The 27,969-nt window shown below is 40.3% G+C and overlaps 1 protein-coding gene and 1 long non-coding RNA gene across 5 annotated transcripts in view; one reads left to right on the top strand and one right to left on the bottom strand.

Annotated features, from left to right (window-relative positions):
- The window catches only part of LOC138753875 (cysteine-rich motor neuron 1 protein-like), a 300,852-nt gene that overhangs the window by 57,854 nt on the left and 215,029 nt on the right, over positions 1-27,969 (bottom strand). The window contains exons 3-4 of one of the 2 annotated variants that reach the window (XM_069917412.1): positions 13,490-13,672; positions 873-1,070 (exon numbers count right to left, since the gene is read on the bottom strand). In XM_069917412.1, the coding sequence (XP_069773513.1) occupies positions 873-1,070; positions 13,490-13,672 (381 nt within the window). The remainder of the gene's footprint in view (positions 1-872; positions 1,071-13,489; positions 13,673-27,969) is intronic. The other variant, XM_069917413.1, reaches the window with a different exon arrangement.
- On the top strand, positions 220-13,687 carry LOC138753876 (uncharacterized). 3 transcript variants are annotated; one of them, XR_011351475.1, is made up of 5 exons: positions 220-299; positions 6,598-6,698; positions 6,976-7,123; positions 8,121-8,198; positions 13,437-13,687. It is a non-coding gene; the product is annotated as an uncharacterized lncRNA (long non-coding RNA). The 3 variants fall into 3 exon arrangements; XR_011351476.1 differs by lacking the exon at positions 6,976-7,123; XR_011351474.1 differs by lacking the exons at positions 6,976-7,123; positions 8,121-8,198.

Below are 27,969 nucleotides of genomic sequence, written 5' to 3'. Positions count from 1 at the left end.
GTTGGACTTGAGTTCATTTTTGACCACCATGAATAAGATGAAGCCAATTATCTCCTTCTGTACCAATGAAACTCCCTATTAGCAGGCATCTTGACCATGTGTGTGTTGCTGTAATCATTTATTTCCAATATGTTAGGAGCGTGCTTTACTCATTTTGAGATTGGCTGGACAACCATCTTTATGACATCATATTGCTAAACGTGCCATACACAAATGTGCTGGAGAAACTCAGCAGGTCACGCAGCATCTAGAGGAAGTTAAGGGTAACTAATGTTTTGAGCCTGGGTCCCTCATCGGATGTAAGTAAAAATAGGTAACTACCTGAGTGAGAAGGTGAGGGGAGGGCAGAGGTGGAGGAAAGGAAGGAGGAAAGGGAGGAGAATACACATCAACTTCTCCAGTTTCTGTTAACCTCTACCCTGGCCTCATCTCTCCCTAACCTTCTGTCTCCCTTCCTTCAGTTCCCCACCTTCTTTCTCCTATCAGAGAGCAAACCTCCATCTCTTCTCAGGTTTTTTCTCCTTTACCCTCATATCTGTATCCAAACTTGACCTCTTGCCTGTTACCCTACACTCCTCCTTCTGCCCCTTCCTCCCTCCTCCTTCTTCAGGTGCCTACTTCTTTTTATTTAGACCTGACAAAGGGCTCAGACCTGAAACATTGGTTATCCTTTCCTTCCTATGGATGCTCCATGACCTGTTGAGTTTCTACAGCACCCTTCTGTGTTGCATTTGACCCCAGCATCTGCAGACTTTCTTGTTTAACTCCATACTGCTCAATGTCAGAGGTTTCCTTGGAAATTACGTGCGAGGACACCATACACAGGAAAAGGATGTCACAGAGACTGCAAATTGCCCCTCTTTCACTCTTACCTTCACAGAAGGGACAGCACTCCCCTGGTATTTTGACTGGGTTCTGACAGGTTTGCTTGCAAGCCATAGCCATGCAGTGATGTTCCCCATGAACGCACTGGCAGAAGGTACAGTCGTCTTCTCGCCAGCGATCACCATGTGCTTGAATCTGACCTCTTGCCAAGCATCCCAGGCCATCAATGGCTGGAAAAACTGGGTCTAGAATGAACAGAGAGAAAGAGAGAGGGGTAGAGAGAGAGAGAGAATTATTGAATGAGGTTAAGTGGTAAAAATGAACCATCCAATCAAATAACAACCAGTTTCAAAGTGAACTGCACACTGTTGGAAGAGAAAGAATGTTGGGCTTTGTGAATTATTACATTTCATTGTTTTCCTGAAAATTACTTTGTGATAAAATAAATGTGGCGAGAACTATTAGTGTCAACCAGGATTTCAAGATGTTCCCGATGAAGGGCCCAGGTCCTATAGATGCTGTGTGGCCTTCTGAGATTCTCCAGCATGTTTGTGCATTGAATTCGACCCCAGCATCTGCAGACTTTCTTGTTTAAGACTTCGAGATGTTAGGAAAACATCAATCGTGCTGGAAATCCTCAGCAGGGAGATATTGAGAGAGTTAGTTGTCATCTTAATGCCACAGGTGAGGAATGTGGGTTTGGGGTAGTAGGACACAGAGCAGAAAGAACAAGAGTAAAGGCTGCTGAAATGATGAAAGAGATGGTTATAATAGTGCAAATGAATAAACAAAATTAAATTCAGTAAATGAAGGAAATACTCAGTCAGTTAGGCAGCATCTTTGGAGGGATGGACCATGGGCATGATTAGTGGAAGCAATGTTCCACATGGAATTGACAGCAATTCCCCACATTAGACATGGCACAGATAGTTCCTCTCCCACTGGCTTCAAGGGCAGAGAAAGTCTATGAGGGATCAAGGAATGTGTTCAACACGAATTTGATGCCATATTCATAAGTACAATGTGCAGATGCGCTGAAATTCCTATTTGCTGCCGTCAACACAGGTACATAAGATCTCTTCTTCTTCTCTTTGGCTTGGCTTCGCGGACGAAGATTTATGGAGGGGGTAAAAGTCCACGTCAGCTGCAGGCTCGTTTGTGGCTGACAAGTCCGATGCGGGACAGGCAGACACGGTTGCAGCGGCTGCAGGGGAAAATTGGTTGGTTGGGTGTTGGGTTTTTCCTCCTTTGCCTTTTGTCAGTGAGGTGGGCTCTGCGGTCTTCTTCAAAGGAGGTTGCTGCCCGCCAAACTGTGAGGCGCCAAGATGCACGGTTTGAGGCGATATCAGCCCACTGGCGGTGGTCAATGTGGCAGGCACCAAGAGATTTCTTTAGGCAGTCCTTGTACCTTTTCTTTGGTGCACCTCTGTCACGGTGGCCAGTGGAGAGCTCGCCATATAACACGATCTTGGGAAGGCGATGGTCCTCCATTCTGGAGACGTGACCCACCCAGCGCAGCTGGATCTTCAGCAGCGTGGACTCGATGCTGTCGACCTCTGCCATCTCGAGTACTTCGACGTTAAGGATGAAAGCGCTCCAATGGATGTTGAGGATGGAGCGGAGACAACGCTGGTGGAAGCGTTCTAGGAGCCGTAGGTGATGCCGGTAGAGGACCCATGATTCGGAGCCGAACAGGAGTGTGGGTATGACAACGGCTCTGTATACGCTTATCTTTGTGAGGTTTTTCAGTTGGTTGTTTTTCCAGACTCTTTTGTGTAGTCCAAACCAATCGCAAAAGTATAGAAGTAAATTACCACAAATGCCCATTTAGAAAAAAAGATACTAACCATCAAAGGATAAATAAATATTCACAATTGGAGTTAGTGCAAGAAGAAAAAGAGAAATTTTAAAAGTGCAAACACACCGAAATACTGGTCTTTCGATATCCATAGAAGACAAAGATATATTGTCAACGTTTCGGCCCTAAGCCCTTCTTCAAGGAATAAGCAAAGAATAAGCTAAAAACAGAAAATCTCAGAATAGAGTCAGTGCTAGCTAGGGGTGGAGTCCAGACCAACAAAAGGTATTAATTGGATATGATCAGGGGAGAGGTGAGAATTGATTATGTCTGAGTGAAAGGAGACAGGGAAAAGGGACAGAAACAGAGCTGGGGGAAGGCAATGGGGTGGTTTAATGAAAGCCTATTAATGTCATCCATTTGGAGGGTGCCAAGTCAGAAGATGGGTGTTGTTCCTTCAATTTGTGGGTCCCAGAGTAGCTTATGTTTGGGTTGAATGGGGAGGTTTAAGAGCCTGACAGCTGCCAGGAAATAAACTGTTTTTGAACCCGTAAATGCTAGTCTTCGGGCTTCAGAATCATCTGCCCGAGCAAGCAGGGAGAAGAGGTTGTGACAAGGGTGATGGGGTCCTCTCATAGTTGCTTTCATTTGATGGAGGATCTGTTTCTGTGATGTACTTGGCTCGGTTTGCCACTTTCTGCAACCAGTTGTAGAGAGGAGGGTTAAATCCCAGTGAGGTTAGCTAATCCATCAGTCCCTAAGGTGTGATCGTATTGAATGCCGAGCTGAAATAAATGAACAACAGTCTGGATAGGAGGCATCATTCTCCAGATAGGTCAGGACAGAGTGTCGGCCCACAGCAAGATCTGTGGACTGGTTTGGATGGAGGCAAACTGGAATGGGGCCAATGTACTTGGAAGGTGGAACTTGATGAGTTCCAACATCAGCTGTTCAAAACATTTCATGATCACAGAAGTCTGGGCTGGACCATCCAGCTTACTGTACCATGAAGTGCAGCACATGCAGTAGCTCTTTTTGCTCTTTGGCCCCGAGATGAACCCTGCTGAGGACAAAGCTCGAGGAATCGCTGGTAAAGTGTGCACTACATGAGGATTGGGGCTGTTATATACTGTTGTAGACAGCATCTGAGCCATGCCCAAGTTAGACAAGGAACGACATGTAGCCCTTGGTTTGATACGTCTGTATAAACAGTTGCTATTATCAGTAATATTAAGTCCGATGTGATTGGGTTGTACTGTGCTTGTGAGAATGTAAGCAGTTACTGGTATGGATAGTGTTAAGTCTGTTGTGACTGGTTTCTCTGTGATATATGATTGAGAATACTTGTTTCAATAAATACCCCTGTTGCGATTTCCTTACACGTGTTTCAACAAATATTATTTCTGCATTCAACCTGTGTCCAGTCCGCTATTCTTCGAACCCACCGAACTTTTCCTTTCCCACACAACAGGAGAAATTCAGAATGATACAGAGATACAGTGTGGACACAGGTTCTTCAGTCCACTGAGTGCGATTATTCCAACCTAACCTATTTCATTCTCCTCACTATCCCGTCAACACCTCCCAGATTATACAACTCACTGACATGATAGGAACTGATTCACCTGCCAACCTGCATCTTTTTTGTGTGGAAGGAGTGCAGACTTCTTGTAGGCAGAAGCTGAGGTGGAAGACAAACTCAGAATACCGGAGCTGTGTGACGCCAACTCAACTGTGGTGTCTGGAGTAAGAGGGGACAACAGAATCTTTCTGTGTTGCTGCTGTTGGAAGAAAACTAATTCGGATCCAAAACTCTGGACCTTGAGGCTGAAGGCGAATCATTAAGATTTAGGTGCAGCAGTGGAAACCAGGGGAAGATGTCAGGTAAGTAGTAGGGAAGAGAAGTACATTGAAAGGTGATTGAAAGCTCAGATGTGTGAATTCAATGAAGCATGGACTTAAATTGCCAAGCTAGATTTTAAGAAGTGCTGGATCTTTTTAAAAATATAAGGATAGATAAGTCCCTGGGACTGGATGGGATGCACCCCAGTTATTACAGGAAGAGAGAGAAGAAATTGATAGAATGATGCCAAAGATCTTTGCATCCTCCTTGGCATAGAAGTATAGGAGGATAGGAGAGTGGTAAATTTAATCCCCTTGTTTACGAAAGGCAAGAGGGAGAATCCAGGGAATTATAAACCAGTGAGTCTTACATAAATTGTGGGCAAGCAACTAAGAGGAAGAGGATTTACAAGTATTTGGAGCATCATAGTCTTTTCAGGGATAGTTAGCATGGCTTTGTGAGAGGCAGGTCATGCTTCACGAGCCAAATTTAGATTTTCGAGGAGGTGACAAAGGAAATTGATGAAGGTAAGATGATGGATGTGGTGTACATGGATTTTAGTAAGGTATTTGACCAAGTCCCCAGGATGGGCTCATTCAGAAAGTCATGAGTCATAGGATCCAAGGAACCTTGGTGCTTGGGTTTGGAATTGACTTGCTTAGCAGAAAGCAGGGGGTAGATATGATGTACACTGACAATAAATCTGAAATTTGAAATTGAGTGGTCTTTGTCGGCATCGTGACTATCCCTCGAAGTTGAGGATGATGGACTTAGTTCTGTTGATCTATTTATGGGCTCTCAAGTGGCTTATGAGTCCAATCTTGGCTTTGAAATATCTTCTGCATTTAGGATAGGTTGTTCTAGATGGCAGATCAGGCTCTTGGTTGTTGCTGCCATTCTTTCTATTTTCTTCTAGTTCTCCACATCTGTTGGCTTTGAAAGTTGCTGTTCCTTCTCGAATAATGGTTAGCCAGAGTTTCCTGTCCTTGACATTGGTTTCCCAATTATTTATGTCGATGTTACATTTCTTCACATTGGATTTTAAGACATTATTGAATCTCTCCCTTTGTCCACCTCTTTTACGTTTACCTTCTTTCAGGTGGGAGTAGAAGATTTGTTTCGGCTAATGTTCATCTTCCATCCGAACAACATGTCCGCTCCAACTTAGTTGGTTCTTAATGATGTAGGTTTCAATGATTGTTGTTTTTGCTTCATTTAGCACGCTGACGTAAAGTTCTTCTATCTTCCCAGCTGATATTTAAGATGTTTCAAAGAAAGCGATGATGTAACTTTTCAAGTGCCTTCAGATGTCATCAGTATGTTGTCCAGGTTTCTGATACACACAGAAACATTAGGATCACTACTGCTTTGTACACTAACATTTTGGTGTCCATTCAAATGTCACGATCATAAAAGACTCTTATTCAGAGATGTCCAAAAGCAGTTCCAGCAGATTTAAGACGATGTTGGATCTTGTCATTAAGGTCAAAATTGGAAGAGAAGTGACTTCCAAGATACGAAAAATGGTCCACATTTTCCAGGATTGTTTTGCCAAGTTGAATTGATGGCTCTATCCAATTTGTCTCAGTTGGTGATGGTTGGTAGATGATTTGAACCTTCTTGGAATTGATGGTAAGTTCAAGTTTCATGTATGCACGATCAAAGGCAGTCAGAATCTGTTGTAGGTGGAATTCTGAGAGAGCTGCAACACTGTTGTCATTTACATATTGGAACTTGATGAGGGAACTTGTGGATGTCTTGTTTTTGGACTTGAGATGGGCAGGATTGAAAAGTTTGCCATCAGTTCGGTAGACAATTTTGATTCCTAGGGGTAGATCCTTGGTAATGTGGATGTTTGCTGCAATAAAGATGGTGAACAAAGCTGGGGCAATCATAGATCCCTGTTTTACTCCAGATTTGACTTGAAAAGGCTCACGGCCTTTGTTGCTGACCAAGACTATGGCAAACATGCCATCGTGGAGGAGTCTCAGGATTCAAATGTATTTTAAGGACATCCACAGGTGGATAGGACATCCCATAGAAGTTCTCTTGATACTGAGTCAAAGGCTTTGGTGAGGTCAATGAATGTCATATACAAAGGTTAAAGTTGTTCATGACATTTTTCTTGCAGTTGTCGCATTATGAACATCATGTCGCTTGCTCCATGTGATGGCTTGTGTCTCCAGAAGGATCTTCTCCACTAAAGGATTGAGCTGGTTATTCATGATGTGGGTGAGGATCTTTCCTGCTGTTGCTAACAGTGAAATTCCATGATAGTTTCCACATTCAGATCGATTGGCCTTTCCTTTTGTAGATGGTAACGATTGCTGAGTATCTAAAGTCTGCTGGTACATCTTCATTTATCCAGATCTTGATGAGAAGTTGATGCAGTTGGTAAAGAAGCGGGCTACCTCCAATTTTGAAGACCCCCATTGAGTCCAGCGACCTTATTGTTTGTCAAGGTTTTGTTGGCTCCCTTGACTTATTCAAGTGTTTGTATTTTGCTTAGGAGGTCGTCAATCGGCTGTTTTGGAATGTTGTTAATCACATTCCTGCCAAATGAGACAATTTTCAAAGTGCTCCCTTCATTAAAAATTGATGTCAGCATTGCTCTTCAGGATGGCTGAAGCATCTTTACTTTTGAGAGGGGCTTGACTGTGAGTAGATGGGCCAAAAATAACCTTAGTTTATTTAAAAAAAAAAGCCTTGAGTGTCGTTGGCATCTGTTAGTTGTTGGATTCCTTGAGCTTTCGTCCTCCACCGTTGATTTTTCAGGTTTTAGGTGCTCTTCTAGACTGCAGCCTTGCATTCCTGATAGCGTTTCCTTTTGGTAGGTCATTTTTGGTCATTTATAAGATGATGAAAGTTTTTTTCTTTTTGTCAATGAGTTTTTGGAGTAGTTTATCGTTAACATCGAACCAATCCTGAAGTTTTTTTTGTCCTGAAGCTGATTGTTTCTTTGCAGGAGATGATGACAGCATTCTTCAATTAATTTATTTTAATACCCAAAACTTTCCCATATTCTTCCAGTTGGGCATACAATATAATAGACAGAACCTGAGTTATCGTGAGATGTCCCAGGTTCTGGAAAAAAAATTAAAAGATCATCTGCAAATAAACTGATTTTGTGTTCCTCTTGACCTACTCTCAAGCCCTTAATTTGTAAATCTGAGCAAATCATCTGGCAAGCGGTTCTATAGCTAAAACAAATAAAGCTGGTGAGAAAGGACATCTTTGTTTACACGATTTTGTTAAATTAAATGGCATAGATACCTGTCCATATGTTACAACTTTAGCTTCAGGACTATTATATAATGTTTAACCCAATTTTAAAAAAAATTTCAGATCCAAACTTTCTGATACCGTAAACAAAAAAATTTTCTAATTTATCAAACACCTTTTCTGCATCTAAAGCCACTGCAACACTCAAGTCACCTCTTTTTTTTGCACTAAATGAATTATGCTAAGCAATCTAGCTACATTTTCCGAAGATTGTCTTTTTTTAAACAAACCCTGTCTGATCCATATTAATTAATTTAGGTAACAAATTATTCATTCTATTTGCCAAAACTTTTGCTACTATTTTATAATCTAAATTTAATAATTAAATAGGTCTATATGATGAAGGTTTTAAAGGATCTCTGTCTTTTTTAGGAATCACAGTAACTGTTGCCATCAAAAATGATTCTGGAAGAGCAGAAGTTTGTGAAGCTTGATCCAATACTTGCACAAGTATAAGAATTAATAAATCCTTAAATTCTTTATAAATTTAGTTGGGAAACTATCTTCTCTGATGGGCTGGTTAAGAAGGTATATGGTGTGGTGGCCTCCATTACTTAAGAGTATTGTGTTCAGTTCTGGCTTCATTAACGGAAGGATGTAGATGCTTATGAGATGGTGCAGAAGAGCTTTACTAGGACATTGCCTGGTAGCAATACTGACAGAGCTAGGGATTTTCTCTTTAGAGTGACTAAGGATGAGAGGTTGTGTCATAGTGGTATATAAGATTATAAGGAGCTTAGATAGGGTGAATAGCCAGCACTTTTTTCTTGGACATTTCCAGAGGACATTCGCTTAAGGAAAGTGGAGGAAAGTTTTGGGGAGATGTCAGAGGTACGTTTTTTAATCAGAGAGTGGTGGGTGCCTGAAATGCATTCCTGGAGGTGGTGGTGGTTGTTACAAATGGGGCATTCACAAGACATTTTGATAGGCTCATAGATCTAAGAAAAATAGAGGGCTATGGGCATGGCTGGGGGAAAATTTTGATTGTTGTGCAATAGGTTTACATAGGTTGGCACAACATTGTGAACTGAAGGGACTGTACTTTGCTAAAATGTTTTATGTATTTAATATCATAAATGAGGTCATTGTGTTCAGAATTATGTATTATTAGTAATCTTTAAGTTATAAAATATTTTATTTTTAGTAAAGACTTTGTGGGTTTGGAAACAGAGAAAGACAATTACACATACAAAGACACATCACACATTTGTGTTATCAGCTTATATATAATAGTCCTGAAGATGCCTTCTTGATACAATTTTGTAAGAATTTTGGATTGTGCTATTGAAGGTTGAGAGACAATGGATATTTGCTCAGAAGCACCTGTGTGTACACACGCAGCCATTCTGCTTGTTGGTCTGAGCAGACAGCTCAGAAGCATTTTCTCATTAACTTTTGGAAGAGATGAACTTCAAAAAAAAATCCAGTGGTGATTGAGACACTTCAAGAAGGCATCTTTAATATTGAACCATGCTTGAACTAAAGTTAAAGATGCAATAACCTTCAATGAGAGAGGTACTGTTGTTCTCTCTGTTTTAGGGCAGGAACACAAAATCAGTGGCTTTGAAACACAAGTCCTGAAACCTCTATGCAAGAGATGGGAATTTGTGAAAAAGTAATTTGTATGAAGGAATATTTCTCTGAAAGAGAATCTACAAGAATTCATGAGTTTGAGAACTTAAAAGATTTCTAAGACTGAACTTTAAAATCATCTCTTCAGAATTGTGCCAGAACTGTGAAAGTTTTGGGATTTGCCACACACAAACACACCCACACACACACAGACATATATATTTGCGCATAGTGGGGTTAAGTTTAGAATTAAATATAATTTTATTATTATTAATAAAAAAATATTGTTTTGAAGATACCATTGTCTGGTGAATTTCTATTGCTGCTGGTCTAGGTCATAACAGTTTGGAAATGGACGAAATTGGGCAGGGAGTGATGGATAATGGAGAAAGACAATAGACCAAAGACTGTCATCTGCAGCTCATGAGTTCAAAGAGGCATCTTGGGAGTAAAGTGGATTAGGACATTCTGTGCAGAGTTCAAATGGAGATTAAAAACAGAAAATGCTGGAAACATCCTCTTTGGATCTAGTTTTGGAGATGTTCAGCTGTTTGAAAAAAAATTTTGGAATAGACTCCGAGTTGTTGAGAGATGGGGAATAGAGGGTGAGAGGTAAGAAAGCTGTGGGTCAATAGCAAGCTCTAGGTCAGGTTCATGACAGTAATACAAACCTAAAATAGATCAGAAATAATGAGTTGAGGACAGACACTTACCTGAACTGGCAGAGATTGTAGGAGCATCAGGAGGAAAATACATTAAAGTAGGAATAGATTCTCATGGCTACAAAGCTAAATCACAGAAAAATAGAAAAACAATATCTTTGCAAAGAACAGTGATAATACAAATGGGAAACAAAGACCACAAACAAAGAATCATCTTGATTCAAGATGAGGATGTAATTATTCATTGAGAAGGAAAAAAATTTCTCTGAGTGAGGGTGCAGAGATTTTAGAACTGGTTTGGTTTATTTCAGCCCAGTACAAAAGTCATAATGTTATTACACAAACATTGTGATTTGACATTTAATGTGGAGCTAATGTTAACATAATTTATGACTTTTGTACATTGATTGACATGAAAGGCATTCAGTCAATGGCCTGGGGGACTGCTCCCAAGATTGTTCTCAGCCGTTTTCCATTTGCATTTATTTTTCATAGCTGCCTATATTATTTGCATGTTGCTGTTTTCATGGGACTATGCACAGTTGTTTCATTCCTGTACAAATCTAAATGCCTAGATTTGATAATGTTATGAACTAACAACTGTTTTAATTATTTTTGGGGACTAAAGGAACTTTGTTAGCACTAACATAGGAACAGCAATGGAAAATTCACCAGAAAATGGTAAATTCAAAATAATAGTTTTTATTAAACTAGCAATAACATAACATTTATTATTTATCTCTAAACTTAGTTAACTCTAAATTTAACCCCACTATGTGCAAGCTGTGTGTGTGTGTGTGTGTGTGTGTGTGTGTGTGTGTGTGTGTGTGTGTGTGTGTGTGTGTGTGTGTGTGTGCGTGTGCGTGCGTTAATACATATATATAAAGCCCCACCCTGAAAAGTCAAACTTTAAAATTTCAGCATAATTTTAGTCTTGCTTGAAGGTCTTAAATTCTCAGTTCATAAATAATTATAAAGCACTTTTAAATAACATTTCTTCAGGCCTCTTTACTCACAATGTGGCTATTTTCTTCCACGATGAATTCACAAACCCAAACAAGTATTAAACAACTATGGTTATCTTCTTCCACGATGAAGTCACAAACCAGAAAAGGGTTAAACGAAGTGGCAATACATAAGAAGAGGCCCAGTAGAAATATGTCCTTTTTTCCAAAGAGACAGTGGAATGGTCTTCCTTATTTCAAAAGCCACTGATTCTGTGTTCCCCCTTTCCTAGGAGGAACACAAAGCAACAGCACCAATTCTGGTTACTGTAATTCAACACTTTCACAAGGTTTCAACCCCTGTGTCACACAGTTTTGACTTCTGTACTCTCCAAACTGAACTCTTCTGAAACTGAACTCAAAATGTCTGAATTCAGTAATATATTTTTTTCAAATCATGTGACCATAACATCATCACCAAGGTGAGTCCCAATTCTTGGAAACCACATGACCATCAGTTTTATTTCCACCAAAATTTTGTTCCTTTTTCAAAACCATTCCATATCCATAACAACCTTAGCCTCATCTCTGTTTAAGAGGCTTCCTTCAGCAGTTCTTATTCAGTTATCAAGACCCACTTCAAATCCATTAGCACTGTCCTTCCCAGACTCGTCGACTCTGAGAATGAGCTCTCTTCTCTGAAAACTATGGTTCTCTATAAATGTGCTGTGACCTGTGTGTGACCCTGTACCAGCTCACAACTAAGAATACAGATACAATATTTTAACTCTATAATTTAGTTTACTAAGACATTTTTATACTTGAGAAATATAGTTTAACATTAAAGATTAACATATATCTGTTACAGTAGTTTCCATATGAATGCAAATATTTATATACATTTCATGTGTAGTTCACAAATATAACCAGTCCATAGAGACAATATGAAGACTGCAAACAGTAGAATTTGGAAGAAAATGCAGAATGCTGGAGAACTCAATAGATCGGTCAGCATCTGTGGAGGCAAAAGTTGTAGGTCCACATTTTGGGTCAGGACCGAGAGGGAAGAGACTGTATAAAGATAAAATGTGTGATAACCTAATGGGCCTTACTCCTACACTAAGCGAAGAACTCTGTGTATAATTATTCTGAAATGCTCAGTCAAAGTAATTTACGGATAATACTGCAAGAAAAAAAATCTCTAAAATGATTTATTTAAAATACCTCTGTCTTTAAATAGAATAGCTGTGCAAGTTGTAAACTGAAATAAGTACAATTACACAATTTACTTTAACTTCAAGAGGAATCGAATTAAGAGCAGGGATGTGATGTTGAGGCATTAAATGGCACTGGTAAGACCTCACTTGCAGTATTGTGAGCAGTTTTGGGCTCCTCATTTAAGAAAGGATGTACTGATATTGGAGATGGTTCAGAGGAGGTTTAGAAGGATGATTCTAGAATGAAAAGGTTATCATATGAGGAGTGATTGATAGCTCTTCGCCTGCACGTTGAAATTTAGCAGAATGAGGGGGATCTCATTGAAACATTTTGAATACTGAAAGGCATGGACAGAGTAGATGTAGAAAGGTTGTTTCCCATGGTGGGAGAGTCTAGGACAAGAGGGCACAACTTCAGGATTGAAGGGTGTCTGCTAAGAACAGAGATGTGGAGGAATTTCTTCAGCCAGAGGAAGGTAAATCTGTAGAATTTGTTGCCACAGGCTGTTGGGGAGTCCAGATCATTGGGTGTATTTAAGGCAGAGATTGAGAAGTTCATGATTAGCCAGGGAGAAAACTGGGAGGTGGGGCTGAGTGGAAAATGGATCAGTTCATGATTAAATGGTGGGGCAGACTCGATGCACTGAATAGCCTATTTCTGCTCCTATTTCTTTTGTTCTTCTTGGAGTTATGTAAAATTGTAACCTACGTATTTTTCCCACAACAAAAGACGGAAATATCTGTCCTTTTCTTTACGAAGCAATAGTTTCATTCCCGTATATGCCACAAATACTGTTGCTTAAAGTGTTATACAAGGCCAATAATAATGGGAGGCTTGGTTATTTCTTTTTCACGTGCAATTGTTATTTTGATGTGCCAAATTTTAACTCCATGGCTGCTTCTATTCAAATCTTAACCATGTAAAGTGTCACAAGTGATCCATTTCTCATTAGTGACTGAACCAATAATGTCAACTAAATCCAGGCATCTGAGAGAGTGCTGTGGGGTAAATCATCTGTATTCAGTACATCTCAAAAGTACAGATGGCTGCAGCACAACTTCTCTTTCTTGCACAACCTTTCCACATTCCAAAAGGATGTCCCTTTCCTTTAGTCTGGAGGTTTATATATTGAAGTAGAATTTTCAAGCCAGCAATGAATTATACCATCTGTTCATTTTCTAAAATATAGCCAGTGGCCATCTCGTAAATCACGGCTAAAGCAAGACAAAGACTTCGATCATATACTGTATGAACAATGTAATTTAAGTACAAGATTGCTTAATTTTTTTCAGCTGGAGGCACCAGTTTATAACCTAGACCTTCATTCCTGTCCATGGAAACTTACCCTGACAAACTGGACAGCACTCTCCCTCGGGGATGTAATAGTTCTCACATTTCAGTTCTCCGCATTCGACTTTGGAACATAATGAGATCCCACCCCGACAACGGCAGAACCAGCAAGTCTCCATGCGATACACCTCTCCGTCTTTGTACTCAGTGCCGTCGAACAGACACTTGCGAGTGATTTCTGCAATAAAAAGAATACTTCATTCATAAGGGTTTCATTATGCAGTCTTTCCTCTTCCATCTTCTGCACTTCAGAGTTTTAGTTGAAATGCAATATTTGGTCAACAGAGGCCTCCAGTAATGCATGATGCACAGTAGTTTTCAACATGTTCATTATATGCATCTTCCCGTATTATGTGCTGATCTATTGTGGCAACTTATTACATCTAACTGAACAGACAGAGAAAAGGGATACAAGGAAAACTTCTTTGACATTGCAAGCAACCTTAAGATTCTCTAGTTCCCCAAAAATAGATGTGATGTAAACAAATTTACACTCTTTTGCAGTACAATGCAAACATTTTAATGATAATGTGAATATTGATAAAAGAGCATGATTATACAACCTAAACATACAGTATCTGAAAAACTACAATATTCTTATGCAGGGTTTGAGTGGGGCCAAGGTTAAAAGGATCCTGAGTTGCCACATCTTATAAGGAGTTTTCATAAACTTCAGAAATTCTTGCAATTATTCATGTGATAACCATGCTTCGGTCCTCATGAAACAGTGCCAGAGAGGCTCTATTTGGTAAAGCAAATTTACTGTTTACAACTAGATACAATTGCAAGGCTGCATATTCAAACCTGCTTCTCCAATATGAAAATATAATTTCAAAAATTGGCATTCTAAACAAAATACACAAAACAGGATTGTGTGTTTACAGCTTCATTAAGTCAGATGGAAATCATTAAAACTAATTGAAAAATGTGAAGTTCAAGCAGCTCTCTATAATTGTTTTTCATTTTGCCAATAACAGATTGATTCGTTCAGCAGGAATAACATCATTCACAGAAAATGCTGGGAACACAAATGGGCCAGTCAGTATTTGTGTCGCATTTTGGGCAAGAAAAAGCTTCTGTTTTGTTTCAGATTTTTACTTTTCGTTTAAAAACAATACAACAGCTGCAGTATTTGAGAAAAGCACTGCAGTCAGTTGATGGGAATCAAAATTGATTCAGTTATTGAGCATCTGGAATTGAGCAGAGACCCTTGGTTCTTTTCAGGCAGAGGTCAAGCCAGATGCACAAAGTGACCCTTGCATAAAGGGACAAACAGATGATCGCAATTTTTCAAAGTGCTGACACACACGATTCAAGGAAATATTAAAAGTCGCAGTGATTAATTGGTGACTGCTAGTGTGGAAATTCCAGGCTTTTCTCAGGATGGGAAATGCATGATTCTTTTGAGCATGGATGAAATGTTTGATGAACCTGTCAATGGGTTCTATTTAGTTTCTTTTCTCATTACATCTGAGGCAGTGAAAGGTTTTTGTGGATGAGTGCCCGAGCTACTCTGGCTGAAAACCATCTTCTCAAAACCAGTGGCGTTTGATGTCAATTTGCTATCAGTGCATTCATGTGGGTTTAATCTACAATGGCCTCGAAAAGGCCAAAACAAAAGACTTCAATACTCGTCAGAAAGGAACAGCAGACATTTATTATCAAAATACTGATCCCTTTCCTGACAGTACAATCAAACTTTTACCAAGTGCCAAACAGAATTATTTTCCACCCTTCAGATAGAACAAAATTTTAAAACCTTTCCCAACATTGAACTCTTGAACTTTTTATGTCAAGCATGTGACCAGAAAAAAATCCTGTTTAACTTTGCACTTTATTTCAAGATTTTTTTTTAAACAGTCCAAGCAATTTTACAGTGACTGATCTGATAAAGCTTAACAAGTCAACCCATTTATAGCCACAGAAAGAAAACATGACGAGGTTGTGATCATGTCTCCATCGCTTTGACCTGTAGATTAGCAGGCCATCTCTGGTCCACCTGCCCTTGTGCTCCCACAGTAAATGAACTTGCACACAATCGGGTGTTCTAAAGCATCTGCAACCTCAGACTTAAGGCTCGTCTGGTGTGGTTGCATGGCATCAAAATTGCCCAAACCATTTTCTACAACTCTTATTTCTTTTTGGAATACTTTCCCCCAGCATTCCAAGACACTTTCAAACTAAACTGCTTCACGCACATTCTTAATTTCTTGCTTTCACAGCTACATCTATTCCATTAGTGTGTGGCTCCCGAGTTTCATATTCCTCAACTCCTGGAATAAAACGGCTATTCTTTTCTTTCAAACAAGAACCCTCCACCAGCAGGCAAATATAAACACCAAATGTAGAAAATCACAGGCTGTAAAAGCAAGATGGTGTTCAAACATTTTGTCAATGTGTCAAAGCAGAAAACTAAATTTTACCTCCTTTCCCAGTCCAAAAGGAAGTGAAATTTCAGTATCTCAGGGGAAATTCAAATCAACCAGGATTAATTTCTAAATGCTACTTGCCTATGCTCTATCAGTTTATGAATGAGATCAATGTTAACTTCTCGTAAACAAATTTTCTTGCCAATAATTTTTAATTACAAAGTTTATCTCAGAAAAGTAAATCACTCACTATCTGGCAATGGTCATAAATTAAAGTTACACTGATAATATCTAGGTTAACGAACACAACGCTGCACTGGTAAATTTGTTTAACGAATGTACAAGGAAGTCTAATCATCTCAGAGTAATTGGTAAAAACATAACTATTACCCAAATGGAGTTAAAACAAGAAAGTCTGCAGCTGCTGGACTTGAGTACAGTACCTAAATGTGCTGGAAAAACTCAGCAGATCAAGCAACAGGCACAGGAAGTAAAGGATAACCAATATTTCAGGCTTGATGAAGGGCCCAGACCCAAAACCACTTTACTTCCTATGGCTACTTCAAGAACTGCTGTTTTGCCAGTATGTCTGTGTACCCAAGAGGAATCAGGCACATCCATCTTGGAGTATGTGGCTAACTATGGGATGAAGGGGATGATGCGAACATTTGGCATTTATACCAATGCTTGGATTAAGAAACAAATAGGAAAGGTCGAATAAATTGCGTTTGTGAGAAATGGGAATCTTGTCATAGAAGGCAGGGTACTTGCTGGTATTCTGGGTAGAGATGAAAAAAGCACAACGTTTCTCTGACCATTGGTGCAGAAACATGGCCAGCATACCCAATGTTCAGCTGCTTGGCCATAAACAAAGGGGAAACATCTACCATATATTTTGGCATCATGTTGAGTCGTGAAACCCTAAAAATGTTCCCAAAAAAGTGGGGGGGGGGGGTGGGGGGAAAGGGGGTTGACATACGCTGGATATACTTTTGAGACCTTAAATTTACCAAAAAAAACCAGATTGATATCGAGTCAGCAAACAAGTCAATGCTGGAAGCACATTCCCACTGCTGGCACCACTGCTCCCTGACACCTCCCCACCACTGGGCGTCACCATAACCTCTCCTACCTGGGACCCTGAGGTTACCATCGCCACTCCTGCCTGGTATGCTGAGGTTCCTGCTCCCACCGGGAACACGATGTTGCTGCTCCAGTTCTGTGGGAAGTTGCCACTACTGCCTGGTAGGCTGAGGTTTTTTTTTACTTACTTAATTTGCAGCTTTGTTACTTGCAGTTGGGGTGTTTAAAAAAATTTTGGGTTGTTCCTGGGAGGCGCAGACAGCTTGAAAAATGGGGTCGACATAGACTGGATATAATATAAAACCATTAAAATTAGGCTTAAAAAGGTGTCGACCTATCTTCTGGTTGAGTTATACGCCGAAATATATGGTAACCATAGCTTTGATCTACCTTTCAGGTCATCCTGAAATTCTCCATGACCAATTAACAAGTGTTGCTGTAACTTTTAATGTCTAAATGAATAACTTCTCAAAGCAAGTTCACACCAACAGTAATATTGAAAAGACCAAGTAATATTTTTGTCGAGTAAATGCAAGGTAAATACATTACAGGGCAGTGAGGATCATTATGGTGGACATTAAGCTACGTCAACATCATGAGATTTATGAAGGCCCCTTGCTTGTGCACTCAAGTGATCGTGAATCAGGATATTCAGCTATGCGCTTCCCCAAACCTCTTTTGCGTGGAGCAATAAAGCTTCCACCTGCTCCGGATGAAAGCTTCCATTGCTCAAATCAGACCTGATCGGAAAATGGAGCAGAGAGCAAATCCATTTAAAGCAGGTGCAAATATTTCACATGTCCCCTGGTCAATGATATAATTAAAATACGGACAAGGGCAGGATGAAGGGCGATTGCCAAGTTGGCTGGTGGATTCTTCACGCACATTAATACCAGCAACATTTGTCCTGGCAACAATATTCAATAACATCAACATTTGTAGAAATGGCCTGGAAATACAAAACTCTCAAAAGGATGTGAGATTGAGGGAAAGGGGAAAATATGTTTTAAATACAAAAGAAGTTTTGAAGACATATATTGAACACTTTTATGAACACATCATAAAGAATAAAAAACCTAATTCCACCTTTTCATTTTTCAAATCAGGGGCATATTTTGCCTTCCCAACAAAATATTCTTCATCCACAAATTGAAACAATCTCTCAGTTCATGACATTGGTTCACATCGTAATCAATCCATGTTAAGATACATTAATAAATGTGCCGTTGCTTATGAGAATGCTTGATATATGAGCAAGGCAGTTGAAGAAAAATAGTCCTCCACTATTAGAATTCAAAAAGATAGCAATTTTACAGATTTTACACATTAATTCTTCCAAAGTACTCTAAAGACTGCGTGATATGACCAGAAAATTATAAGTTGTTTCGAAAATGTGCACAAAATTTTTAAAATGCATTTCAAGTGGTTCTCGTCTATTTATTTCAAACTCACACATACTCTCCCCTTCAAGTGGCATTCAATTCTCTTCTTGTGAAATCTCTTTCTACTTTGGATATATACTCTTATTCCAATCTGCTCAGCTTCTTCACAATCCTCTCTGGATTATTATTGTTTGCTTAATCTTTCTCTCTCATTATCCCTCTATCCTGTTCTTGTCTTTCTTCTTTTTCTCACTTTCCCCATTACTTGACACTTTTCCTGTCTCTATCACTCTCATTTTTATTTCAGTCTCCATTTACTTTTGCAATTTTTCTCTGCCCTCTCACTCTGTTTCTCTTTCCATCATTCACAAAAGGCAACAATAAAGAAGGCTATTTTCTCCGCATTGTTTCAGTTACACAGAAGCTTGCTTCTCTTATTTTACTAAGTTCCATCTGTTACTACTTTGGATTCAAACAATATTGTTAAATCTCATCTCCTCCATTGTCTGGGCTAGATAGTTGCTTAATCATACTCTTCTCTAATTTTGTGGTATTTTGCTACTAAACAAAACAAGAATGCTTCTGTAACTATATAAATTAACCTTTGATATATTCTCTCGGAAATCATTAGTTCAGAATAAAGCTTTGACTTTGGCTTTTGCCACAAGACCTTCTTGGATGACATGAATGGAGCAGACATTGATCCATTGGTTTAGAAGGTCTGTTTCTGTGCAGAGAACAATGTATATAAGCCATCCCTAATTGCACATGAGTACTTGGTGATGAGCCATGGAAATCAACCATTAATCACACCTCTGCAGGGCTATCCTTGTGTATGTGAACAAGTTTCTACTTGTAGGGGAACAGAGGAGAGTAAATATGAATCAAACCGAAGTGACAATCGACTTTTCCTCAAATTAAAAAGTACGACAAACAAGCCAATATCCACACAAGGGCAGCTTCAAGCTTAAGTACTCTTTTGGGGGCCTCCAAATATGTCGGGTGGGCATTTCCTTGGGAAAGTCAGCACTGTTTCCCTGATCTACTCTCCCTGAGTGGCTGACCCACTTGATGGGTTCCCTTCTTCCTTCAGCTCCAGTACTTCTATTCTGTAGATCCAGGCAACCACTTGTGTTCACAAGGATGGCCTTCGGTTGTCAGCTTTTCTGAGTTTCTGGGACAGCATGGACAAACTCATTCTTTAGCAAAAACACAATGGCCTCTCCCCACAGCTGCAGTCCGAATAAATCTACACATTTTGACTTGTGTTCAATTAGAGGACTTGCAAAGGTATGCATCACTTCATAGCTGAAATGCTTCATGTCATCAATCTTAAACTTGTATTTTATCTATTTGTATTAACATCCCCTTGGCAATCAATTATGACTGAACATGAATCATTACAAGTGACTGCTTGTGGAAGTTTAACAACAGATATAAATACAGAGGACACCAATCAGCTTTCTAGAGACATTTGCACACAATATTTCAATATAGCTTTCTTGGTGCATAATATATTTCCAGAGTTAGATCTTTTGCATTCCAAGCTGCTTGTAAAACATGCTTGGAGTGAAGGTGATTTATCTGCTCTGTATGATGAGAAACTGAAAAGGTCAAAGCATTCCAAAACTCATCTAACCCCAAAACAGATTTTAAAAATTCCTTCATCACCCTGTGTACATCACACAGAAAAGGCGCAAACACATTCATGCTCTCATCGCCTGTGTGTAGATGTGGAGGTGCTTTGTGATGAGGGCACAGTGGTCAGTTTCATTCCATTAAGAAAGCCATCTGTAGCCCTCTGCTGCAGAACCTGGACAATTTCAGGGGTGGCTCAGAAATAGAATCAAATATTTGTGCAAAGCAATTACCGTCCTGAAAAAGAGACTGACCACCTATCCTTAACACACAGTGGAATTAGTACTATCACAGCTCTCACCATGAATACTGTGGCAGAATATGTTGCGTTTTATATTATAAATAGATATGATTTTGGGAGATAAATTGGGGCAAGTTTTTTAGTGTAGATCGCACAAATATTGCAGAACAGATCTCATTTAAAATACTAGAGCTCTGTTCAAGCCAGATAGGCCGGCTCCAAGGGCCTTTGCAAAAGCTTTGGGGAGGGCATATGGAGACTTCACTAATGGATTGTTGTCTTGAAAACCAACAAATGAAAGAATTCGTCCGAGCGGCAGTCTGTCTGCGTGCTGCTTGATGTTCTAAGGGGGTCGTGTGGTTTTGCAAGCAGAGAGAGTAAAACAGGCTTTTCTCTGAGAGAGAGAGAGAGAGAGAGAGAGAGAGAGAGAGAGAGAGAGAATTCAGTTCAGCAGCTGCAGCTGGGACTGGAACCTGACAAGCTGGCAAACTTGTGGAAAATCCACATTTTGAAGATGGGTTGTGAGTGTTCAGTTCACCCTGGTCAAAGCCCTGATGGTTCATACAAGAGGAGAGGACTGGCTGTCTAATGCTTCACTTGAAATAAGGGAAACAAAAAGGAACTCTGTGGTGACCTAAAAGAAAGAGGTTATCATCTGGAAAAGCATGATGGGGCAAGTTTCTTCAGCAAGACACTGAAGTGGCTGATTAAAAGGAATCGGCTTGTGTCCAGGGACAACAAATCTCTCTCTGAAAACCGATAAGAACCTTCCTGAGCGGTAACCATTTACCCTTAAAGCACCAAAGCCTGGTGAATTTCATAAATGTTAAATTCTGTGCACAGTATAAGAATTGCTTGCAACGAGTGCACTTGGAGAAGTGAGATTGGACTGTGAATCAAAGCACTTTTCTGAACTTACATACACATGCGCTTAGAATTAGAAGGGGGTTAAGTTAGATTAAATAAGTTAATAGTAATAAGTTAGAATTTTATCCTGTTTTCATGCTTAAAGATAATTAAAAGCAACTTTTGTCAGGCAGCGGGGAGTTGGGTCGCCGGCTGATGGAGTCATCAGCCTGCCTGCTTACAGCGGCTGCATATTCAGGTGAGTATGTCTTTAGCTGCAAGGGGGGAGATTATGTGGCTTTACATTGGGGTGTTCAGGCCACCTGAAAGGGCCTTGTGTTTCTAAACGCTACATCTGCTGTCTAAAAAGCACTGACATGAAGTGGTGGGCTCATACCAGTCCCAGCTTTTTTATAGCAGCAGGTGTAGTAACAGCCCCAGAACATCATCTGTATAAAAGGGGCGACCACCATTCCGGTACCATGATGGGAAAGGATGTGTTTGTGTACTGTAATTTTTTTCAAGTGTATTTACGGGTAAATATTTAAAACTTGGGCGAAACATGCAAGTAGGACAACCAGAAAAATCTTTTTAGAATACTGCTGTCCTGCTCTCTCCCGGCAGCCCGCTGTCCTGCTCTCTCCCGGCAGCCTGCTGTCCTGCTCTCTCCCGGCAGCCTGCTGTCCTGCTCTCTCCTGATGGCTGGCTTCTTGCTCGCTGTTGTTGTGGGCCGCTCATTGAGAGGGGTGAGGGCAATCACAAGTCTGGCTGGGTCCAGCACCACCCCAGCAAGGTATCATTCCTAGTACATCACTGATTTGACACTAGGTCTGCCAGATTGAGCTGCAATTATAGAGCAAATGTAAAAGGCAGAGATGATCTGGCTGACAGTGAGTAGTTCAGACACTTGGGGTTTAGCCCATCTCGGATTTTTTCATGCTCCCATAAATGCAGAAGTCTGAAATGAGCTGTGGATGAGATGGCTGGAGTGGTGAAATAATGATGCATCCTCTAGACTCACCATTTCGTGAGGTGGGTGAAGCACTGATGTGTTGCTGGGAGGAGAATGAGAGATGATTTGATTCATATGTACATAATTCATGGTTTTGACAGGACAGATGGCTGTTGGTCTTTCAAAATAGGGTTTGATCATTCATGAATAAGCTAAAAAGTATGTATCAAAGGATACTGAATCTGGAACTACAGAAGGAGTGTGTGAATGCTCAGTTGTTGAATGTATTCAAGACAGTGACTGACAGACCTTCAGATATTAAAGAAGAGAAGATTTGTGTTAGGGAGTGGCATTGTGATAAAATACCAGCCCCCATACTGATCCCACCACCACGCTCTCAGCTGTCCCCAGGTGACTTTAGTCAGCTTGTGCTGTGAGGAAGCTGGTCTGTGGATTTGTCCTCAATTTGAACAGCCCACCGGCCCGCTTCTCCTGACAGCCCACCACCAGCCCCCAACGATAGATAGTGGTGATTAGTAATCAATTACTTAAGGTGGTATGTGAGTAGAAATAAAAAGTTTGAAAACTACTGTTTTAATTGTACCTAATTGACTTTGTTATGTGCACGGTTTCATAACTCCAGTGGAAATGGGACAATGACAATTTTTCTCAAGCAAAATATTTCAGTAACAATTGGGTCTAGAGCTGAGGCTCTCAACCTTCCCTTCCCACTTACATATGACTTTAAGCAATCCCTTACTAATCTCAGAATACCTATGGCATAGGTATGTGAGTGGAAAGAAAAAGTTTGAAATCCACTGCTATAGATCAATACTTGCAGTAGATTTTCCTACACTCTTTTATAAATTGTGCGTGTATGTTTCATTAAATTGTGCGCGTATTTTCCCATGCTCTTTTATAAATTGTGCGTGTGTTTTATTCCTGCTATGATTTTCCCATGCTCTCCTATTAATTGTTGTGTGATAATAAAAGTAAAGCCTGATTGCAAACCCTTGTGTCCAGACTCATCTCTCTCGAACCCGACACTTTTCTCAGCACAACAATGACCAGTGCGGGGACCAACAGCGTGCCGCTGGGAAAGTCTCGCGACAGCCTGCCACCAGCCATTTTTTTGGGGGAAAAAAGTGGGTCTAACATACTTTCAAATACAGTATGCTATATGTGATACTAGGCACTGATGCTGATGTGTTACACATCCCGTCTCTTTTGCTCCTGGAATGCTGGCTTGCTGTGCAAAATGACACATTGACCCGGCATGATGCCAGCTTTGTTTGGTTCAGTGTAAATGACCAAAGCTGGCTTAATGCCGGGTCTTCCTTATGGCAATATTGCAGGCTTTCTGTGTAAAAATCTCTTCTGGAATACAGTGCCATTCACTCTGTATTCTCATTTTCTTTTCGCAAAGAAGAGCATAGCAGAAAATCCATTCAAACTTCACAGGGAAAGATGGTAGAGCAAAATTACTGAGTTATTATCATACAGTCAACCAATGAGGTGCAAAACCCATACCATGAGGCTATTTCAGGCGTAAATATCCTGAATCCCCGACATGTTCAAAGTTCCACTCTTGTCTGCCAACTATAGCAATAGAAATTGGTTTGGACTGTATGCCCTATTACCATCTACAAAGAATACCCAAACAAAGAGACATCTCACATCAATTACTCATTCCAAAGAGCTTTGATCTACAAATAGCAATAATAAACATGCACTCGCATGGAAATGCTTTGGATGAGCTCAAAGTTACCACTTAAAAAACATCTGACATGGCTTTTTCACAACTTGAATGTTTCCTCTAAAAACGTTATTGGAAATTAGTTTCTCTCTGCAAAAGTTATTGGAGATTAACTCAGCAGATTAGCTAGCTAGGTGCACCGAGTGAGTTTGTGGTATGTACCAGTGCTTTTGATCTTGATTTATTTAGTCAAGACAGAGAGCTGTAAATGCAAAATAGCAAACAAGCACATCTGCTTTCAAACACAGAATTCAAATATTATGATGAATACCTTTTTGCTGCTATTGCTTATATCAAAGCAGTATTGTGGAGCTACCTGTTTATGGATGTTCAGAACATTTTGGCTCAGTGAGTGGGAGGAGCTAGGGTACTTGGTGGATTTAAAAAAAATTATGGCTGAATGGTTTTAATTTGATTTTTTAAATTTAGAGTTACAGCCAGAAACAGGCCCTTCTGGTGCACAAACCCATGGAACATGGGAGGAAACTGGTGCACCCGGAAGAAACCCACCAGAACACAGGGAGAACGTACAAGCTCCTTACAGACAGCGCCAGATTTGAACCCAGGTCGCTGGTGCTGTAATAGGTTTTATCTGACTGCTACACTAGCCCTGCTGTCCTAATTTAATTTTCTTCTTGGAAACCAAATGTACAGCACAAGGGGGAACATAAAAGGCAAGTTAATCAAGAGCTCATCCTCACTCAATTAGTGCCATTATCTTGAACTGAAGCATGACTACTTTTGGGCAGATGGTACAGAAGCCTGAAGTCCAGCAACTCTAGGTTCAAGTTCCACATCAAGGAAGCAGGGCCCTCAACACAACTTGTTCATGGAGATCAAGTTGTCAGCCTGAGCCAGTCCCATTTGCCTGCACTTGACTCAGATCCCTCTAATCTGTCCACGGCTCACCTCTACCACTTCCTCTGGAAACTCATCCCACATACCTACCCCACTTTTTGTGAAGAAACAGTCCCTTTTAAATGTTTCCCCCCCACACCTTAAACCCCCCCCATCCTATGAAAAAGGCATTTGACTATTCATCTTATCTATACCACCCATAATTTTGTATACCTTTATAAGGTTACCTCTTAGCCTCCTACACTCTAGAGCCTATCTAGCTTTTCCTTATAACTCACATTTAATTACATCTTTCCTCTGGCTGGGTGTCCAGAACTGCACTCAAGTGCCTTGTACAGTTGAAACATTATGTCTCAACTCTTGTCCTCAGTGTCCTGACCAATGAAGGTGAGGATGATTACAATCCTCTTGTGTCACCACTTTCAGGGAACTACATACCTGTGCCCTTGGTCTCTCTATCACGCACTCCTTTCCCTGCTCTCCCATGTCTTCAACTTTCGTTAAGCCTTTCTTTAAGCCTACCTTAGTTTCTGTCCCTCTCTTGGCAGTCTCTCTACTTCCTGTCTTTCTGACACTCAACCTTTCTCTCTCTCTAGTAATCACAGTCACTCGCGCTCTATCACTCACTCTCTAATACACATTCATTCTGTATAACATCTTTTTTTCACCAGGGATACCTAGAGAACCCTGAGATGTTGTGATGCAGCCCTTATCTAATTCTCTCCCTTCCTTTCTGAGCCCCAGTTCAATGATACAAGTTTTCATTTTATAAAACCATAAGATAAAGGAGCAAAAATAGGCTATTCAGCCCATTGAGTCTGTACTGCCATTTAATCATGAGCTGATCCATTTTCCCACTCAACCCACTGCCCAGCCTTCTCCCCATAACCTACGATGCTTCGGCTTATCAAAAACTTGTCAATCTCTGCTTTAAATACACCCAATGACCTGGTCTCCACGACAGTGTGTGACAACAAATTCCAGAATTACCACCCTCGGGCTGAAGATATTCCTCTGCATCTCTGTTCTAAGTCGACGTCCTTCAATCCTGAAATTGTGCCCTCTTGTCCTAGACTCTCCCACCATGGGAAAGAAACTTTCTACATCTACTCTGTCCATGCCTTTCAACATTTAAAATGTTTCAGTGAGAATTCCCTAAATTTAAATTAGTACAGGCCAAGAGCTCCTCAAAAGACAACCCCTTCATTCTTGGAATCATCTTTAAGAACTTCCTCTGAACCTGCTCCAATATCAGCACATCTTTTCATCAATGAATTGCCCAAAACTGCTCACAATACTCCAAGTGAGGTCTCACCAGTGCTTTATAAAGCCTCATCAATGCATCCCTGCTCTTTGTATTCCGTTCCTCTTGAAATGAATGCCAGTTTTACATTTTCCTTCTTCACCATTGACTGAACATGCAAGTTTATCTTCAGGCTGTCCTGCACAGGGATTCCCAGGTCCCTTTGCATCTGGGTATTTTCAATTTTCTCACCATTTAAAAAAGTCTGTCTGTTTAATTTCTTCTACCAAAAGGCATGACCCTACACTTTCTGACGTTGCACTTCACTTGCTAGTTCCCTGACCATTCTCCTAATCTGCCTCCCCGTTTCTCCAACACTACCTGCTCCTCCACCTACTTTTATATCATCTGCAAAATTGGCCACAAAGCCATTCCTTCCATCATGTCTTCTCTTCTCTTTGGCTTGGCTTCGCAGACGAAGATTTATGGAGGGGGTAAAAAGTCCACGTCAGCTGCAGGCTCGTTTGTGGCTGACAAGTCCGATGCGGGACAGGCAGACACGATTGCAGCGGTTGCAGGGGAAAATTGGTGGGTTGGGGTTGGGTGTTGGGTTTTTCCTCCTTTGCCTTTTGTCAGTGAGGTAGGCTCTGCGGTCTTCTTCAAAGGAGGTTGCTGCCCGCCAAACTGTGAGGCGCCAAGATGCACGGTTTGAGGCGATATTTCCATCATGTAAATCATTAATATATAACATCAAAAGAAGCGGTCCCAAAACCGGCCCCAGTGGAACACCATTAGCAACTGGCAGCCAATCAGAATAGGATCCCTCTATTCTGACCCTCTGCTTCCTGCCAATCAGCCAATGTTCTGCCCATGCAAGTACATTTCCTGTTGTACCATTGGCTTTTATTTGGTCAAGTAGCCTCATAAGCACTTTGTCAAAGACCTTCTGAAAATCCAAATACACAACATCCACTGCATCTCCCTTATCCAGCCTGCTTGTCACTTCTTCAAAGAATTCCAATAGGTTTGTCAAGCAAGATTCTCCCTCAAGGAAACCATGCTGGCTTTGGCCTAACTTGTCATTTGCCTCCAAGTACTCCGTAATCTCATCCTGGACAATCGACTCCAACATCTTCCCCACCACTGATGTCAGGCTAACCGGTCTATAATTTCCTTTTTGCTGCCTCCCTCCCTTCTTGAATAGTGGGGTGACATTTGCAATTTTCCAGACCTCCGGGACCATAACAGAATCTATTGATTTCTGAAAGATCTTTATCGATACCTCCACAATCCCTACCACCTCTTCTTTCAGAACCAGAGGGTGCAATCCATCTAGTTGGGGTGACTTATTCTCCCTTAGATCATTCAGCTTTCTGAGCACTTTCTCCCTTAAAATAGTAACTGCACTTACTTCACTTGCTAGTGTCTTCCACAGTGAAGACTGATGCAAAATACTCATTTAGTTCTTTTGCCATCTCCTTGTCTTCCATCATAATTTCTCCAGTGTCATTTTCTATTAGTCGTATATCTACTCTCACCTCTCTTTTACATTTTATATACTTTTTTTTTGAGGTGGATCCTTTTTTTTTATTTTAATTTTTTTATTTTTCACACCATAAACCACATTGACCAAGATACATACATTTTCCTTTTCAAATATATACAGTGTCATTTTCTCCCCCCCCTCCTCCCATCCCACCCTCCCTACCTCCCCCCCATTCATTTAAAGTACAAAATCTAAGATACATTAAACCAGTCAAACAATGTTGTCATTCAATAAAAATAAACAAGAAATTCCACTGAGTCAATTCTTTTCATTTCTTTCTCCTTTCGTTATTTTAGGTGGTAGATGTCCCCGGTAGGTTTTCTCTATTGTGTTTCATGTATGGCTCCCATATTTGTTCAAATATTTCAATATTATTTCTTAAATTATTGGTTATTTTTTCTAATGGAATACATTTATTCATTTCTATATACCATTGTTGTATTCTCCAATTATCTTCTAATTTCCAGGTTGACATAATACATTTTTTTGCTACAGCTAGAGCTATCTTAACAAATCTTTTTTGTGCACCATCCAAATCAAGTCTAAATTCTTTGTTTTTTA

Source organism: Narcine bancroftii, chromosome 2 (genome assembly GCF_036971445.1).
Source record: "Narcine bancroftii isolate sNarBan1 chromosome 2, sNarBan1.hap1, whole genome shotgun sequence".
Lineage (NCBI taxonomy): Eukaryota > Metazoa > Chordata > Chondrichthyes > Torpediniformes > Narcinidae > Narcine > Narcine bancroftii.
The sequence above is the reverse complement of the archived record's forward strand: the minus strand, read 5'-3'. Positions and strand labels throughout refer to the sequence as shown.